The sequence below is a fragment of the Bremia lactucae genome, linkage group LG8 (assembly GCF_004359215.1).
Source record: "Bremia lactucae strain SF5 linkage group LG8, whole genome shotgun sequence".
NCBI lineage: Eukaryota > Oomycota > Peronosporomycetes > Peronosporales > Peronosporaceae > Bremia > Bremia lactucae.
Window position 1 is genome coordinate 4,046,154 of NC_090617.1, and position 17,377 is coordinate 4,063,530.

The window sequence follows — 17,377 nt, forward strand, 5'->3', positions numbered from 1 at the left end:
TCCGCTGTCCGAGCACGAATGCCTCAAACTGCTCCAAGTGAGCAACATGTTGCTCAGAAGGACTACCCAGGAGCCTGACCAGGGCTTGTCCACCAAGTCCCTGCGCCATTAGCCCTGCCACCTCCCGATGATGTTCGGAGAGGTAGCGAAAATGAGCCCAATCAATGTTGAGGCTCATCCTCACGTACACACGCAGAGATGCGGGTCGTGGGAAGGATTTCAAGTGCTACCAAGTGTAGGCGGGCACGTCGTAATGCGGCCACACTCTACTTAAGCACACGCCCTAATACAGCGAGGAAGCGGTTAAACCTGCTTCTCTAGCGTGCAGTGAGGTAGTTGTGGTGGGCGCGCAAGCGACCTCACCCAACACACTAAGAACTCTGGTGAAGTGTCGTCACGGGAGCGGTAATCCGTCTCCTCGTGCGCACTTACCAAGTAGGTAGTAATTTTCAGACTGATTTATATTTAATAGAATTAAATATAAATACCTATTTTTACCAATTAAAATGATATCTCTATCGATATCATTTAATATGTATTGCGAGCGTATCTTTGTAGATACCTCGCGTAACTTATGACGCTGGGCGTCATCCCTCCTAATGTGAATGCACCCATGTGCATCACATCCACAAGGGGTGGTCACAAATGTGCACCACACCCGAGTGCTGGGTCTAATTACTATTATTTAGTAATTGACCATTGCCTTAAGTACCAAATGTACTTAATGGGGACTGTGTAACATTAGGGCATCTTTAGCCCGTTACACGTGACGACACTTAACTAAAGTACTTAATGCGTTGGGTGGGGTAGCTAACGCGCCACCACAACTACCTCACTGCACGCTAGAGAAGCTATCTAAACCGCTTCCTCGCTGTGCTAGGGTATGTATCTAAGTAGAGCGTGGCCGCATTACGACGTGCCCGCCTACAGCTACTGATCATGTGTCTTGAAGTGGCAGCAGTCATTAATAAGTCAAGGCTACCATTGACTTCCATCTCAAGTCTCTTATCTACAAAAATATTCGTTTAAATCTACCTCGCTAGTACCCAAAACGTCTTGTCAGATGCCGCTTGTTAATACGAAGACTGAAAACAGCTGTGTTGCGACTAGGGTATCTAGATGAGAAGTTGACTACATAGTTGCCAATGGTCAGCCTTTGTATTTTACGTGGAAAGTCAAACATGGCAAAATAACAAGAGTCAAACTCAAACTTCACTATGGTTTCCGTAAGAACAACAATTGAAAAAGAGCGGGTTACATTTGCCAAAGAGGCTTTTATGACCTATCCCTTGAGCTGCTGCAGCTTGAATTGTCAGATTAGCCGAAAATTGCATCCCGAGCGTAGACTCTGGTTTGCATTTATAAATAGATGCACTTAAATGCGGCGCGCGATGTTGCTGGTCATTTGGTCGGGAAGTATGGTCAGCTTCCGTTATACTAGAAGCGACGATGTCCGTTTATTTAGATTCTTTTCTCACTGGACAGATATTCAGGAGTTTTCGGGATTTGATAGTGGTCGTAGCGCTCAAAATATCATATTCGTGAAAAGTTTTTTTCACTGACCACCTGAGCACTCTTATTTATATTTGACATGATCTACAGCTGACGTTGTCGATTCTGAAAAGCACCAGCTGTCTGGATGTTCATTTCATATTGTTGCAGCGCTGCGTTTTGGATTACATTCAGAGGGAGGGATCACACCATAAGATAATTCTTTTGCATGTGACAACTAAAGGAGAGTAGTCTTAAATTTAATTTGAACACATCACGTTAGGCACTCTTTAAAACGCAGCTTCTATTAGAATGTGAGAGACACAGTCAGTCATACCTTAAAATTGTGCTGTACTGGAGGTCTTCAGCAGACATCACCTTGCGGATGGTTCTCATAGAAGCACTGAGCGCAAGCCTAAGCAAACGTTTCGCGACTTGCCGCGATGAGTTGATATTAATTGCACTTGAGACTTATTGTGCATTTTGTGAATGGCGCTGAAGATGAAATTTCGCGAAAGGGTAAACTTTATTTTTTTTAGTCTTTGACAATAATTCCCTTGATCCTGCATGACTCAGGCAATTAAAATGATAATTCATTTGACCTGAATTAAACACCAACTCACTTCCAGTCGTTGTAAGTTTTCTAAGCACAAGGTTAACTTCATGAGGAAATGATTTTATTAGAACTTTGGGCTGTATTAAAGCCAGGAAATTGTATCCATAGACCGCTGAGAGTCCAAGCAACCCAAATCCATACAGCTTACAAGACCATGTCAAATATATAGTAGTAATCGACTTTGTATCGAAAGCGGCAAAGCAATGTCCTTGAATTCTTTGGATCTACAACATTAGCGTCAACATTGCAGATATCACACCATCCACTTCTCCGTCCCATAGAAAAAATTCACCAGTGTTGTATCGTGCAATTTCTGATATAACGGAGCTCATCAGTAACGAACAACCGCCTCCGTCAGTTCGTTCCGCCTATTGGCGTTACAACCATCGACAAGTCCCGCTCATCTGCTAAACTGAATCATGTTTCTTGAATGAAAGCGTACGTTCCAAATGACGCGTGCCCAGCTTAGCTCGCCTAATGAGGGCCGCTGACGCCATAGATGAAAACGCTTTGTACGAAGCGGATACATTAGCTGCAATTATTAAAAAACATTTGTGATGCATGAGGAGGTCAGTAGAAAGTAAGAGAAGACCATGTTACTACAATTTTAAATTTGTAGGCTTAACGGGCCATGGCGCTTTTTGATGAAATACAAGTAAACAAGACGGTTTTACAGAGCAAAGGACATTTATCGTTCCTCGGCACAATATAAGTGAGGATAATCGCGCCATAGAAGCCAATCTCGATATAGATTTCAGGCTGGTTTTACTTTTGGAGCCTATGTTTTTTGAGCGCTTTTTGTAAATTGAAGGTTTATATAAAAAAATCTTCAAACGATGTCAATAATAGGCTGTCTTTAATGATGCCACCATTTGACAATAAATTAATAATGGATCTTCTGATCTCCCGATCTTTATTTATAGCGTCTTGTGTTTAAGACCTTTCAAATATAATGCCATCTATGCGCCATTTGTGCCCTGATCTCAACCATACATAAAATACGAATCATAATCATTTTTGACCTCTAAGAAGGCGCTCTAACGTACGTCGCTCGACAATAATTTATAATGTACATCACATTACTGTCTATACGTCGTTTCACAATGATTCGACGCTGAACATGACTGACGCATCCAAGCGGCACCACCAATGAAATTGCGCTTGAGTTTCAGTGGCAAGTCAGATGTGCTGAATACTCCTGCGAAAGAGCCCGTCTTTCACGTCGTTAGAGAGACATGTTTTGCGTGTCGAGGACAGATGAGTCCCATCACAGCAGCGTTTTATTTTCAAACGACACCTTCAAAGTCTAATATGGAAAGAAAGCCTTACTGATCCCTAAAACGTATCATGATGGCCGTTGCAAACCAAGACATACTAGTGGCTCAAGCATCTCGATCGTATCTTGACTGCCCTAGCGTTTCGTCTTCCAAAAGCCCTGCCTCAAATGATTCATCGCTTCCGATAGATGCCATTTGTAAACTGACCTTCGACAGCTCAACGTGATCCAGTAGGAAGCAAATCAATGCGTATTTACCACCGTGCGCCCAAGTCATTAGAGTTCCAGAGCCCCTTTGCTCCTCTTCAACTTGCAGTTGAGGATGAAGCGCAGCTTGAAGCCGTAGCACGAATGTTTGTTCACAATACAGTCGTTCAGTACGAAAAGTTTATCGACCAAGATCGTCGAAAAGTCGATAAAAATCAATGGAAGTGCGTCAAACATGAGCGAGACTTGCGCATCTTTCTCCAACGCCGCCGAAAGAATGTCGAGCGCCGCATGCGACGCCAGCAGCGCTTTCGTCAAATTCGACGTCGGAACTCGGACATCATTGATTTTTCCGACGTTGACACGTATAGTCCAAGCGTCATAGGTCGTGATAGCAGCTGCAGGAGCAGTGTCTCGAGCTTGTTCAGTCGACGTACAGGTAGCTTCATGAGCAACTGCAGCAACTCAACCAGTTCCGATAGCAGGTCCATGGGTTACAGTAGCGACTCTGACAATGCCGTCGGGCCATCCGGTATCGAACTGCCCGTATTGCAGCTCGTTGGCTCTGTACCCGGTTCGATGGATGATGCCATGTATGGAACTCTTGGCGCGACCATTAACGCAATGCGTGTAAATAGCGCTCACGAGTGTCAAAACATTACCGCTGGTGCAGTGCTCGCGACAATCACCACTCCCACCACAGCTGATCCGTTTCGTTCGTTAACAATAAAGTGGGTCGAGCATGGAGGACCAACGATCGACCATTATCGGTATCACCCACTACACTACCCCGTAACTCTTCCAGGAGCAGGGAACCGAGAAGACCTGGTCTTTCTGGAGGCTACGGGGACGACTACACTTGCTACTGGGGAACGTGTTGGATACCAACTGCGTCACTCGGTACACTTTTCTCAAACCCACATACGCCACAATGTCCGACGAGGAAACATGTCGACGTGTACCCTCTTTCGTGACGAAGACGCAACTAGTCAAAGTGGATCTGTAGAAGTCTTTGCACGTGCTTGCTTGAGTGGAGGAAATGCCGCGGTACGATCGACCATGACTCAAATGGCTGCCACTGGTGATGTGGTGCTCTGTGGACGCATGAAAAAACTTGCGTGGATGCTGGCACAGCGTCAGCCACCAGCACATCATATGATGGGATGTATCACGCATCAAAACAGTCTTGCAAGTCTCACGCGCTCTCTTCCTCCACGGAGATCTCGACACGGATCGATTACTGTCACAATTTCTGCAGCTGCAGCAGCTTCGACGTCAGTGACCGACAGCAAGTTATGTGTCACTTGTAAGAAGCGTGGCCTGTGGTTTGGGTCGCATAGTAAGAAGAAAAAACCGTCGACCACGTGCCAATTGTGTTGGCGGTACGTGTGCTTGTCCTGCCGTTTAAAGAAAAAAGTCACGAGCTGCATCTCTGATCCGAGACGCGATGACCACCTTTCAACGCACGTCGTGCAGCGTGACGTGACGCTCTGTAATGTTTGTGTCCACCAGTCCATGGTAGTGACCAGGGCTCGTGACGTCGCCCGGGAAGAGATTGAAGCCGATCCGAAATACAGGCGGATTTTCTTCCCCACCCAAGCACGTGAACGGGCCTCGGATGATTATTTACATACTCGAATGCTAGCTCAGCTTAGCGGCTCTACCCGTGATAACACTAACGTGTTTTGTCATATGTCGATTGGTTCACGGCGTCCTGAACACGCAGTACGCGAACACTTTCAACGTTGTGCATGATTATCGTGCCAACCGATAACACAAAATTGCTTTACGATGGCCGAAGTGAAGGCCATTCGATCAAGATTGCTCGTACCCTCGCATAAAGTTACGAAGATGAAGTAACAATTCAATAAATTTCAGTCAATACTTGTCTCTGAATCCATTATTATGACTTGATGTGACCTCTTTGCGACTTGTTTAGCTCAAATATGTCAATTAAGGTACAATGGCGGCCAATGCTAGAAACATTGGAGGTAGAAAAATGATACGGCATTTATGTCAACGATGTTTATAGTATGCTAAGCGCTGCTCACAAAATTTACAAGCGCTTTATAAGGCCAAGGTTTTTTGAAGTGTAGATGCCGATAATTATCTCCTAGTATTTTGTTGCAATCCTTAAGCAAATACTTTGCAAGAAACAATCTTCCATGTGCTTTGTGGAACACATCAGCGACGTACTCGCTTTTAAATGCTCGAAAGTTGGGGTCGGATATTCATGTAAATGTTTATATATCGTTATTTTTAAGAAATTTATCGAGTCTGACGACTCTTTGCTGAAAAGTACCCATTCTCCACGGTTTAAATTAAACTTGCCTACATATATATATATCTCCCGGCGACGCCCTGCGACGCGAACAAAATGCATACCCACACATCTCCCACACCCTCGGGCGTCCCGTTAAACAAGCGGCCATGTCACGTGAAAGCTTCATCTGGATCCCGAGCGATCTTTCGTATTTTTGACGTAGAAATGCTGCTGGAAGGATTGCTAGTGATGCTAGATTTGCCTTCGTCAGCCAATCTACTTGAGATTCTTGCATCTAATGTTTCGTGGCAAAGCGTGCTGATTCAAGATCAATTTTGGGAAAAAATGCTTATCACTCACTTTGGTGGGGACTTACCACCTGTGGAGCACTTTAACGACGTGACTGAGCAAGAAGTCGAGTCAGACCACGAAGAAGAGGATGAAGTACAAGAAGAAGAGGATGAAGTACAAGAAGAAGAGGATGACGATGACGACGAAATGGATTTACTAGCGAATATAGAGGCAGATGCGATGATGGAAGAAGATAATTCGCTACTTGGAGATTCTGAAGAGGCCGAAGCTGATGAAGACACGAATTCAGATGCAGGGCTGGCCTCAACACTGGAAGCCGAAATCAGTGCCAGACAGCCCTCAGCGACCACACAGATGGCTACAACGGTTGTTGCCGAGACGTCGCAAATGGCTACATTAAAGTGGGTCAATGGTGTACCAAGTCCAATGGTACTGGACGTGGCATGTCCAAAGTTGACGAGTTTTTTGCGCTCAGCAGAGCAATTAATCCAATTCGACACACTTGTGCAGATACTCCAAGGAGACATTGGAAAGCTTGAGACGGTTGGAGATCAACGGGTGGATGGATTGGCGTTCCCGACGGCTTCGCACTTAGAAGACCCCCACACTGGCGCAGCCTCGGTAATCTTTCGACGGGCAGGTCAAAAGTTGCGGGATCACGTGGCAGATTTAAATATTCGGCTGAATGTTGGTGATGCGATCGTGACTGCAGGGTTTGATGCCGGGGTGGACAAGCTAATTCATTGTGTGGGTCCAAATGGATTTCAACAGTACTGTATGCGAGATTTGCAGCGAACGTACAGGAGTGTGCTGCGGTGCATTCAGCAAGAAAATCTCCATTGTGTCGCTGTGGTATCCATTTCAACAGGCAATATGGGCTTGCCGGTCGACAGGGCCGCCTGGGTTGCTTTATGTGCTATCCAGCGCTACATACGCTCTGTCCCGTGGACCGCGACCATTGCTATTGTGTGCTATGATGCCGACGCATTTGCTGCCTACACGAAGAGCAAGACTGAGGTGTTGAGTCAATTTAACGCGGAAGCTCTACGAGCATTTCCAACTCGAAATTGATAGCTGTACGATTCGTATTTAATGTAGTCAATTGAATGAAGAGTGTTGTTTATTAGTCAAGTTCTTTGCGGTGTGCCACACTACTGACACACAGAAGTGCTACAGATCATGGCAAGTCTCGTTAAGGGCCTTGCTGGCGACCTTACAGGTTCTGCAGATATTTGCAAGATTGTCGCCGACTTCTCCAAATGCTTGGCATGCGAGTACCTTTTGCCAAATGAGACGATTGCGTTTTCGATGAGTTCAGTCAAGGCAGAATTTACCTTTACGAACATGGCATTGATCGTTTTAAAAGGCGAGAATGCTACGACGACTCGCAAACTCGTAGAACGCTACGACTTCAAGGAACATGTGATTAAAGACATCATTTTTGAATGTGCTGGACATGTCGACCGCGACTGCGAAATCAAGTTTCGCATCGGCGACAAAAGCTTTTCGATTGATATCGCAAAGAGCGAACAGACGTCTGCTCAAGGGCTTTACAAGGTGCTGGAACTACTGGGCCGTGCTCAAGCGGAAAACGCACGTCTGTGGGATATGAGCATACTGGGTATGAAGCATGCGAGTGAAGCGTTGTATTTGACGGAGAACAACGGTGCGACACTGCAAATGCAGTCGGACGAAGCCACTGCGTGGCTTAATGAAGCCTACAAGCGTACTCACCCTCATTGCTATCGTACTGTCATTCAAAAGGCTTTCTCGGACCTTTGTCTGGTAGATGCGTCAAAACATTAGGCCCGCCTAATAAATCTTTATTCCTCTCGTGTAGCAGATGTTCTTAAAGTCGAATAAATGGAATATAAAGAAGCTTGACTAATTAAAATACGGTTAGGCGGGACGTCGAGATTTATATAATCGACAAATGCCGTTTCTTAAAATTTGCCACACCACGACACCCGACCTTGACGGGTGCATAACCAAACTTCACTATTATATTAGTGAGGACCAAACATGCCTATTCGGAAACAAAACACAAGATCTTTGGCAACAAGTTATTTAACAATTCAAGAAATTTCGATTTTCACGCACTATAAAATTGGAGTGGCTCTCAAGTGTTCGAAATTGCTTTGGTCGGCAAATAAATAAAAATGGCCGAGCAAATGCCTTCAATCCGATTAGAAATTTTTCCCGAGATTGTGAGCTACAATCGGCAAGGTGAAAAGATCTTCGCAAAGATTGGGCAATTAATACGATAAGCATCATTATTCAAAACAAAAAATCAGCAACTTAATTTCCTAGTCCCGTTAAATTAAATGTGAAAGCGTGTAAAAGATATTGTCTATTGTATTGAGCTCTATGATTCCTCAGACGAGTCCAATACGCGAAGAGACTCGTCAAATATCTCCGCATATTTATGATACGGGTGACCTCCAATGTACTTCTGCAGAAGATAGCCACATATTAGCGCAATCGCATTAAGCGAAAGGCTCGTCCAGGACTTTGTCAACTCGTTAATCATGATAAAAACGCCCAGAGTAAATGGTAGCATCATTGCCACCATTAGCGAGCGATCCGACAGGTTCACACGGTATGGTCGTTCAATGTCAGGATGGGAAAAGCGCATGCGGACAGCGGCACTCATTTCCACAAGAGATGACAGCGCCGACAAAAAGTTGTCAATTCCCAATATCGTATCAAAGTCAAACATGCCCATAAAAACGATAATGACAAACGCTAACAAGATGGCTCGCCGTGGCACGCCGGTATCAGGGTGGCGTCTGCAGCAACACATTATCAAAAAGTGGTTAGCCAAGGTAGTATGGGATATATGAGAGTTTTTAAAAAACGAGGGATTTACGCACTGAGCAAAGTAAGGTGGTGCCAAGCCAGAATCTGCCATCCCAGCCAGCTGGAATCCGTCTTTTGCCATTTCAGCAACGTACAATCCAAGATTACCGAAGACGGAAGAGATCAAAACCCAGATACAGAGCCATGTTCCTCCAATTTGCTGGGCAATAATCGCGTATGACCCATCGTCCCACGTCGTATAGTGCGGTGTATCGGCGCCTGCAATAGCAATAAATGGAACAATGTATCTGCAATGGTTGGCATGAGTTATTGTGGCAATCCATCGAAAGATTAATCAAAGTCTACCGACGTGAACGCAATCATGACCACTGTGAGTATCATTGCCTTGGGATACGTTGTTTTAGGGGACTCGATCTCTCCAGCGTATGCTCCAGCTGCATCAAAGCCACTATAATTCCAATACAAAGAGCTTAGCAGTCGCCCCCAATCTCGCTGACAATACAATAAACCTTAATCAATAATCAATATCGCTAAATGTCAACACAATACTACATTCCGTACGTCTTTTCGAACAATAAACCAATTAGTTGGTTTAATTAGTGGTGTGGCCAGCACAATGAGCACGGCAAAGGGCAAAAAAATCATGACGCCCAATACCAGCAGTGTATGCCCCACGAGCTTGATACTCTTCAGTGTTGGCAGCATAAAGAGCACGGCGAATGCAGCGCGAAGTGCAAAGACACTTCCGGCTAATCCATTTTCCTTATTAAGCACGTCCTTGTCCCCCATTGTCAGCGCCAAAAGCGTATCAACAATTAAACACGGATAGATGGCATTGTCAATCACTTGAGAGCACAAAAGCGTCAAACTGTAGCTCTCTCGGCATTCGTTTTTGTTGCGACGTACCCCCGGACACCCAACTCCAATACCCAACTTGGAAACCCATAGGTCTTCCAAATGCCACACCCACCCATTTGCAAAAACTACCGTCTGTAGGAAATGCCGTGAAGAGCTCAGCAAAGGCGAGTGCAAGGGGCAGACACCAGACCCATGGGAAGAGCAGGACGGCCACAATGCCGACGAAGGGGCCGCAAGCTGCAAGCACGGGCTCACTTCCCCACGGACCGCCACTTACATTAAAGTACGTGATAAGCGCTACGGAGACGATGCCGAGCTGGCGGTGGGAATGCGACCCCGGCATTTAGATGAGAAAAAACTTGCGGACGTCTACAACATTCCTTTTCGACTGAGGGTGGGGCCAATAAGAAGGCGACGGGAAGACAATATTATTGTACCAATAGTCATCAAACAGTGAGCAATTGTTAATTTGTATTGCAAAGTGTCGTAATTTGTCCCCTTATCGCGATCAGATATAAAATTTTGTGAGCGGTAGCGAACTCTATCCTTGTAAAAAAAATGAAAAAAATTGGATTTTTTTGGGTGGTCGCCCCTCAGGAACACCGTGGGGTAAAATTACTAAAGGTAAACCTACTTGAAAAAAGAAAAAATTGTTGATTCATAAAAAGGGTGGGAACAAAGAAGGAGCGCGCGCCGGCTTTAATTCTTCCTGAACAGGCGACGGAAGGACAATATTATCGTACCCAATAATCATCAAGCAGTAAACAACTGTTTATTTTGTATTACAAAGTCTCGTTGTATGTCCCAGATCGCGATCAGATCCTGCGTGGGCACAAAGAATGTAGCGCGCGCCGGCTCTAATTCTTACTGCAGAATGCACAGAGGAAGTACACAGAGTTTAAGACGTGAATTTGATCCATTCTAACGCCAGGAGCCTGGCGTAAAGAATAGAATTTTAATAGATTCTTTGAGTTTTACCACACTGACATATCTCAACTTTTTTCCGCAAAAGCAATGGTCAAGCTTGTGCTGTGTTTTTGCTCTCTCATACTGCTGTCAAGCTTCGTTCTGGTGGCGTGTAACGAGCACGCTGCGGACGATGAAGTCCCTGAATCGAACAATGTCACATTGCTGTCAAAGGAAGCAGTCCAAGGCTTTTCCGAAGAGAGGATCGAGGTTCCGGCGTCGTTTTCGCAGACGGTGGCGCAGTTTTTCGGGAAATTGAAAGGAAAAATCTGGCATGTGACTGAGCAAATGACGAACCTGTTCAAGCGGATTGTGCCATATTGGTATCTGAAGTTTGCTTCAAACAAACCCGAAGCCATCCGTAAGCTTCTCAAGGCGTACAAGGTCGATTCTGCAACATCTCTTTCTGATCCAGGGTTCTTGCATTGGTCTGCTCTCGTCCGCAAAGTATACAAGTTAGATTTTCTTGAAGCAAATGACCAGATCTTTGCTGCAATGATTGAGAATCTAAAGCCCCAGAACATGGTGAAACTCCTCGCAGATGCAAAACATAGCGCTCAATGGACAAATGTCGCCACTAGATATGAAGATGTGCTATTTAATCGGCTAATAACTGTCGAAGGCTTGAAAATTGAAGACATGGTCAACAATTTTAAAGTTTTCCGAACATGGGGTGAGGAAGACAAAACCTTTTTAATCCGCTTCCCAAAATTCGACAAGATGAAACCTAAAGAGAAGCTTCCATTGATTGATTTTTTCTTTACGATGGCTAAGAATGTCAAACACTCCGAGTTTGACGACTCGTTGTATAATAAAGTGCTTTGGCACTTGAAAACATCCAACGTGGAGCCAAATGGTGTGCCCGATTATCTTAGTATTTCTGCCATACAAGGCGACGTTTTAGAGCATCCCAGAATGTACGCTTGGGAAAGCTTATTGCCCATCGACTCCGTCACCTCCGCCAAAAAGTACGATAGCATGTACCTGTATCTGAAGAAGAATATGGATGCCAAAAGACTCGAAAAGTTGCTTACTCAGGAGCGACAAGATAACGAGTACGGTAAGTATCTTGCCGCGAATCTCCAAGAAGCTGCCAAAAGGCTGAAGGATCCCTTAAAGACGAAGCCATTGAATCTTGAAGCGTAAAGATTTGTGAGGGGCTCGCTACACGAGCACTGGCCTGTATAATGTGTTTTGAACGGTAAGAAATTTAAGCGATAAATATATCCGTTTTTGTTTACATTGTTATATTCTTGTATCTATCTCGTTCCCGTTTCTTGGTCGGATAGATGCACACGTGTAGAAGCGTGCAGGAATATGTGTGGTCGTCCCTTTGACATCTTGGCAATTCATACAACAAGCGAATGTTACACGCAAAACACGGAAGCTTCGATTCTTGCAAAGTTTTAGGCGATCGCCTCAGTCGCTCATCCACAAGTTCTTGGCCGAGAAATGCTGCAAAAAACTTTGGACCGTCGAGCAGCGCACCCTACTTATCGGCAAGCTTGATTGTCTTCGACATTCCCAATAAATGTCAAGGAAACAGAGTCGCGCTTAAGCACCTGGGCTAGCCATGTACAGCGGCTTGCACCGATCGCACTTGCTTCAGCGCTATGTCTGATGCGCTGTACCTTCAGTATCGGTAGTAGAATCGACATGTAGCTAAGTAGGTTACCACTTTTGCCATAGTTCCAACCATTATGGCCTTCTATGAGATTGACAGTCGCTTGCACGGTAAGTGCGTCCTTTTACTTCTTCGCATTGACTTCATGACATGAGTAAATTCCTTTTCACGCTCTTCTAGTGTAATTTATTGTTCGGGGCAGCTGGCTACATAATTATCACTTACCACAACAACGGTTCTCCAACACGAGTACCACAAGAGGAATAATATAGAAGAATATAATATTAGTTTTATGAGTAATATTGTCAATAATACACTCGCGCGAAAGGCGGTGACACGAAAGACATAGTTTCATATAAATTTATGTAAGAAGTTAGTACATAGTTTCATATTACTGTATAAAGTTAGAGCAATAAGGACGTAGAAAGTTAATCATTTTAAATACTAGTTTACTCTTTCCATCTACTAAGCCTCAACTTGAAGATTTCCACTGCACGTCGTTTACGTAAAGTATTTGTAGGCACCTTATTATCAGTAGTACTGAATCAGTGCTAGCGATAGGCGATCGCATGCGCGTCGGCCTAAAGATTGAAGATTGAACTTTTCATGTTTAAGGCAATCGAAGGTGACTTGGTTCGTCAAAGTCGACGATACCATCAGAGCTCCACCTATCGAGGATAATGCAACGAAAGAGAAATTGGCATGTTTAACTTGGCCAGACGTGCAAATCTTGGGCTTAGGCTCAAGCTTCACAATTATGGGTCGACGTACGAGGACAGTGACCCTCCGGCGGAGCCACTCCTCTTTTTAACTGAAGAGCGAATTCTTGGTAAAGGTTTGGCCCGGGGACAGCCTTTAGAAGTACAAGGGCATCTCCTGCTCATTTGTATACAGAAACTAGGGCAACATTTAAAAGTGGTGCAGGCCCAGCTGCGCAGTATCCTCCGAGGTGGCACCTTGTCTCATGCTAAGGTTATTGCTTCAAACTTTGGCAGAAGCGATTAAGATCTTAAGTTGCAACGCCGGCTTTCTATATTTACCTTTTTATGACATTCGTGCAAGGAGTAAAAGGTAAAAGCCTGGCAAACTCAGCTTCAATGCTTCGATGCTTGGACAGCTAACAGCAACTCTCAAAACCGGGGTAACGGAGGTTGGGCTATTGGATTCAAAAGACCGCATACCGCATTCTTTCCGGATGCAAATCGTTCAGAATTTACACTTTGCTTGGTGTATCGAAGCTACCTCGCTCCTAAAGTCAGAGGAAGACTTTCAGACTCAGAGAGTCACTTGGTTCAATTGAACTAATGGGTTTAACAACTCAAGGAGTTGTACAAGCTATTAAAGCTTAATGAATCCTAGCTCAAGAGATTCAGGGGTTCGTAGAACCAAGTGGCAACTAGTGCCCAAGAGGATATACCTTAGAAGGCTTCAATCTCTTACAGATCAATGCGCAAGCCTTAAGAAGGCACTTAACGCTTTATGATCAAAAGGGAAACTGCACTTTATTTAATTATTTAAATCTAAAAACCTTACCCTAGCTTATTAAAATAGATTTTGGCCGCCAGATTTATATCTGGTGGTGACCACATTTGTTACCCATGATAAATGGGATTTAAGTAACTAACTATTTTAAAATTAGATAAAAGGTTATTTTACCCATAAAGTAAATGTACCACAATAACGGTTCTCCAACCGATGTGTGCCCCATTACACCGTCCCCCATCAGACTGTTGACACCGAGTGACAACATTCGCTTCATTTCCTCATTGATGTTGGAACCTAAACAGCTATCCGTTCGGTTGTGTTTTTTTATTGCTTTGTCTGATTACAATCAAGCGTGAGTCACAGACTCTGAGCACCTTCCTCGACGATGAGGGAATGGTGGACTGTGAAAGTCACTCTCAATCAGAGGAGGAGGAAAACAAGTGGCGTTCGCCCACGCCTTCTCCTCCGGATGAACGTCGGCGGGCCCCGAATCCGTTCCCAGAACGTGGTGCAGCTGATGTCTTAACTGCATTGAGCCGGACACGGGACCCTGAGTCCAACATCATTGAGAATCCGCTCGATGAAGAGCAAGAGCAGATAAGCCTCATAAAGGAAAGAACTCGTCGTCGAGCTGCCGAGATAGCGAAAGTTAAAGCTCATAGTGAACATAGATTAACTCCGCTTAGTGCGGACGAGCGTCTAAAAGAGATAGCGGGTCACACCTTGCCATCTGGATCTCTGGTGACCCAGTGAGGACGCCGGAGGAGATCGCTGCCCGCGACGCTCTTCATGAGCAATACCTTACGCCAAAGGTAATGACGCAAAGCCAGTATCTGACGCGTTTACGTGATCAAGCCCGTAGAGCTTCGGTGACCTCCATGAGGGAAATTCCGATCGTTTTGTTTCCAAACGAAACAAGGAGTGAAAACGAAGTCTCATTGAGAACTGGGTTCACCGGGCCCGCAAACTTCGTAATATCTGGAATATCAGAGAGTCTGCGGATAGAGGTGATGTTCGTTTGGAACGGAAGCTTCGCTTCGAATTTGCTAAGCTTAAGGCAAAAGGTCAGTTACGTTCGGCAATTATGCCACAAAACGAAGAATGGTCTAGCCGATATTTCAGTGCTTCGGTGGACCGTACAACCAAGGATCGAAGCCGCACTGAGGCTTTAAGATCCACCTAATCCCACGTTTAGTGGTGAAAACCGTCGTTTGACGCGAGTTGACCCTGAGCTTGGCGCTCAAAAACGTCAACGGCGTACGGGCAATCTTGCCGAAGAGGTACCTCAAACTCCCAAGAGTTTTCAGAAGAGGGGTACCCTAGCCACTTCACCAGATACTGGTATTAACCCTCACGACGTCGCTTTAAAAGTTTCTCCACATGAAACTGAAGGTTCCCCCGCGCATCAAGCAGCGCGGGAGGGGGCCGAAATTTCGGCGGAAGCATTTGATGCTCTACGGCACGAGGTGCAACTTCTTCATGAGGTCCTTGCTCGGGTTGAGAGCTCTTTTGAGGCGGTTCGGGACCGTATTTCGACGCTGGAGCGTCAGCAGCCTCGTTTAGAGGGCCTGTTGGATATCCTGGTGAGGGGTTGCAAAAACAATCTGCGGCACTACCGCCTGTCTCGGCGCAAGCGCCTTCAAGTCCACGTGGGAAGGGTCCCGATATGGCTCAAGCAAGCCAACGTAAAACACTGGGTGTGTACGCAGTTTGTTGGGAAGGTTTAGCGTATAAGCTAGGCCCTTCTTGGCCACGACCGTAATTGGTCCAATAAAGCGCGGGCGCAATTTGGTCTTAAAGACCGCGGAAACCAAGTTGGTAGGTAGGTTTTTACGTTTAGTAAAACTCGGTCTCCGACCATATAAGAATTAATACAGCTTCTGCCTTTGGCATCCGCTTGTTCTTTTTGTTTGTCTTGGCTATCAGCCATCGTATCCATTACAGGTCTTAAGACACTAAATCGCGTCGCGAGAAACTCGCTTACTTGTTTCCGAACGGTAACAGGGCTGATATCAGCAAGCAATATCGGCCAATTCTCCCCCACCAAGCCCTGAACCACGCAGTGGTATCGTTAATGGAACGCGCGGGTGGGTGATACCGTTTACATAGAATGGAGTATAGCCTGTAGAGGCATGAAGAGCGTTATTTAACGCAAACTCCACTACTGGGAGCGTTGAGCTCCAGCGCTTTGGAGTCTGAGTACACACGCTGCAAAAAACGTCTTCAACGACGTGGTTGACACGTTCAGTTTGACCATCGGTCTGCGGATGGTCCGCAGTGGACATATCCAATTTGGTGCCAAGCACTCGGAAAATTGATTTCCAGAATTTACCCGTGAAACGGGGATCCCGATCAGAGACATTGCCACTGGCAAACCATATTGTCGAAACACGCGATCGATAAACAGCTTCGCTGTACCCTCTCCATCAATGGAATTCGGCACGGCCGCTATGTGAGCCATTTTGCTCAAACGGTCAACAAAGACCACTTAACCGGAGTTACCGGCTGAATCTTTCGGTAGCCCAAAAACAAAATCCATACTATTGGACTCCCAGCAACATATGGGGACGGGAAGACTCGCCAGTGGCGCGGCAGCATGTGCCGAGGGTTTAACCCGTTGGCACGTTTCGCATGTGCGAATATATGCTGACCCGTGCTGACCCATTTATAAAGTTTGGGCCACCAATAACTCTGGCTTATAGAGCCGTAGGTCTTTTCTCGACGAGATGACCACCAAGGACAGTATCGTGTGCCTCATAGAGAATTCGCTACTTTAAATCCTCATCATGAGGAACAACGACACGCGGAGGGTCCGTGATGTCTGTGCAATAAAGCAACAGGTTGTTATCGATAGAAAATCGATGTAACCTTGCATGCAAACGTGCCGGTAAATTAATACGTGAATCCGAGTTCTCTAAAAAGCTCGTAGCAGAGCTACACACTGTTCATCCTTGGCGTAAGCCGAACGAATTCATTCAGGAATAGGTGACGAGATAGTCGTTAAATGAGAAAGCTCATAATCCGGCCTGCGTGATAACGCATCGGCCAAAGCATTTTGCTTACCGGGCTTATACTTCACCTCGAAGTTGTATTCCGCAAAAAAAGGATAGCCATCGGGCCATTCTCTGTGAGAGATGGGGCGACTTAGTCGCCGTGCGTAATGACGCGTGATCTGTATATATCACAAACGGCTTAGAGCCGAGCAGATGAACTCTGAATTTGACGAGAGCATACTTCATAGCAAGTAACTCTTTGTCATGAACTGGGTAGTTCTTTTCCGCAGCTTTAAGCTGTCTAGACTCGAACGCAATAACACGTTCATGCCCATCAACATCTGTTTGTAACAGAGCACTGCCAATGGCAAAATCTGATGCGTCACAGACGACACTGAAAGGCCAATTTGGGTTTGGCAGTGCCAGAATCGGGGCATGGATAAGACTATCCTTAACTGCTCGAAAA

At 45.5% G+C, this 17,377-nt stretch overlaps 5 protein-coding genes across 5 annotated transcripts; 4 read left to right on the forward strand and 1 right to left on the reverse strand.

Moving 5' to 3' along the window:
• Window positions 1-3,629: 3,629 nt before the first annotated feature.
• On the forward strand, window positions 3,630-5,345 carry CCR75_001709 (uncharacterized protein; the record flags this gene model as incomplete). The annotated part of the gene is made up of 1 exon (XM_067959810.1): window positions 3,630-5,345. One exon carries the CDS (start codon window positions 3,630-3,632, stop codon window positions 5,343-5,345), a length of 1,716 nt encoding a protein of 571 aa, XP_067815629.1.
• A 733-nt stretch (window positions 5,346-6,078) lies between these two features.
• Window positions 6,079-7,236, forward strand: CCR75_001710 (uncharacterized protein; the record flags this gene model as incomplete). The annotated part of the gene is made up of 1 exon (XM_067959811.1): window positions 6,079-7,236. One exon carries the CDS (start codon window positions 6,079-6,081, stop codon window positions 7,234-7,236), a length of 1,158 nt encoding a protein of 385 aa, XP_067815850.1.
• Window positions 7,237-7,344: 108 nt separating this feature from the next.
• On the forward strand, window positions 7,345-7,971 carry CCR75_001711 (uncharacterized protein; the record flags this gene model as incomplete). The annotated part of the gene is made up of 1 exon (XM_067959812.1): window positions 7,345-7,971. One exon carries the CDS (start codon window positions 7,345-7,347, stop codon window positions 7,969-7,971), a length of 627 nt encoding a protein of 208 aa, XP_067815851.1.
• A 467-nt stretch (window positions 7,972-8,438) lies between these two features.
• Window positions 8,439-10,198, reverse strand: CCR75_001712 (uncharacterized protein). Its single transcript, XM_067959813.1, has 5 exons — window positions 9,892-10,198; window positions 9,547-9,830; window positions 9,335-9,477; window positions 9,039-9,272; window positions 8,439-8,954 (listed from the first exon to the last, which is right to left on the reverse strand). Exons 1-5 carry the CDS (start codon window positions 10,184-10,186, stop codon window positions 8,531-8,533), a joined length of 1,380 nt encoding a protein of 459 aa, XP_067815852.1. The 5' UTR covers window positions 10,187-10,198; the 3' UTR covers window positions 8,439-8,530.
• Window positions 10,199-10,857: 659 nt separating this feature from the next.
• CCR75_001713 (uncharacterized protein) lies at window positions 10,858-11,955 on the forward strand (the record flags this gene model as incomplete). The annotated part of the gene is made up of 1 exon (XM_067959814.1): window positions 10,858-11,955. The coding sequence occupies one exon, from the start codon at window positions 10,858-10,860 to the stop codon at window positions 11,953-11,955; it is 1,098 nt and encodes a 365-aa protein (XP_067815443.1).
• Between the last annotated feature and the right edge of the window lie 5,422 nt (window positions 11,956-17,377).

Coding starts and splice junctions, on each gene's coding strand:
- CCR75_001712 (XM_067959813.1), bottom strand. CDS start 10,186: ATGCCGGGGTCGCATTCCCACCGCCAGCTCGGCATCGTCTCCGTAGCG. Junction 9,831..9,891: donor TTGGAGTTGGGTGTCCGGGG/GTACGTCGCAAC, acceptor TGTGCTCTCAAG/TGATTGACAATGCCATCTAT. Junction 9,273..9,334: donor GTGGTCATGATTGCGTTCAC/GTCGGTAGACTT, acceptor CAACCATTGCAG/ATACATTGTTCCATTTATTG.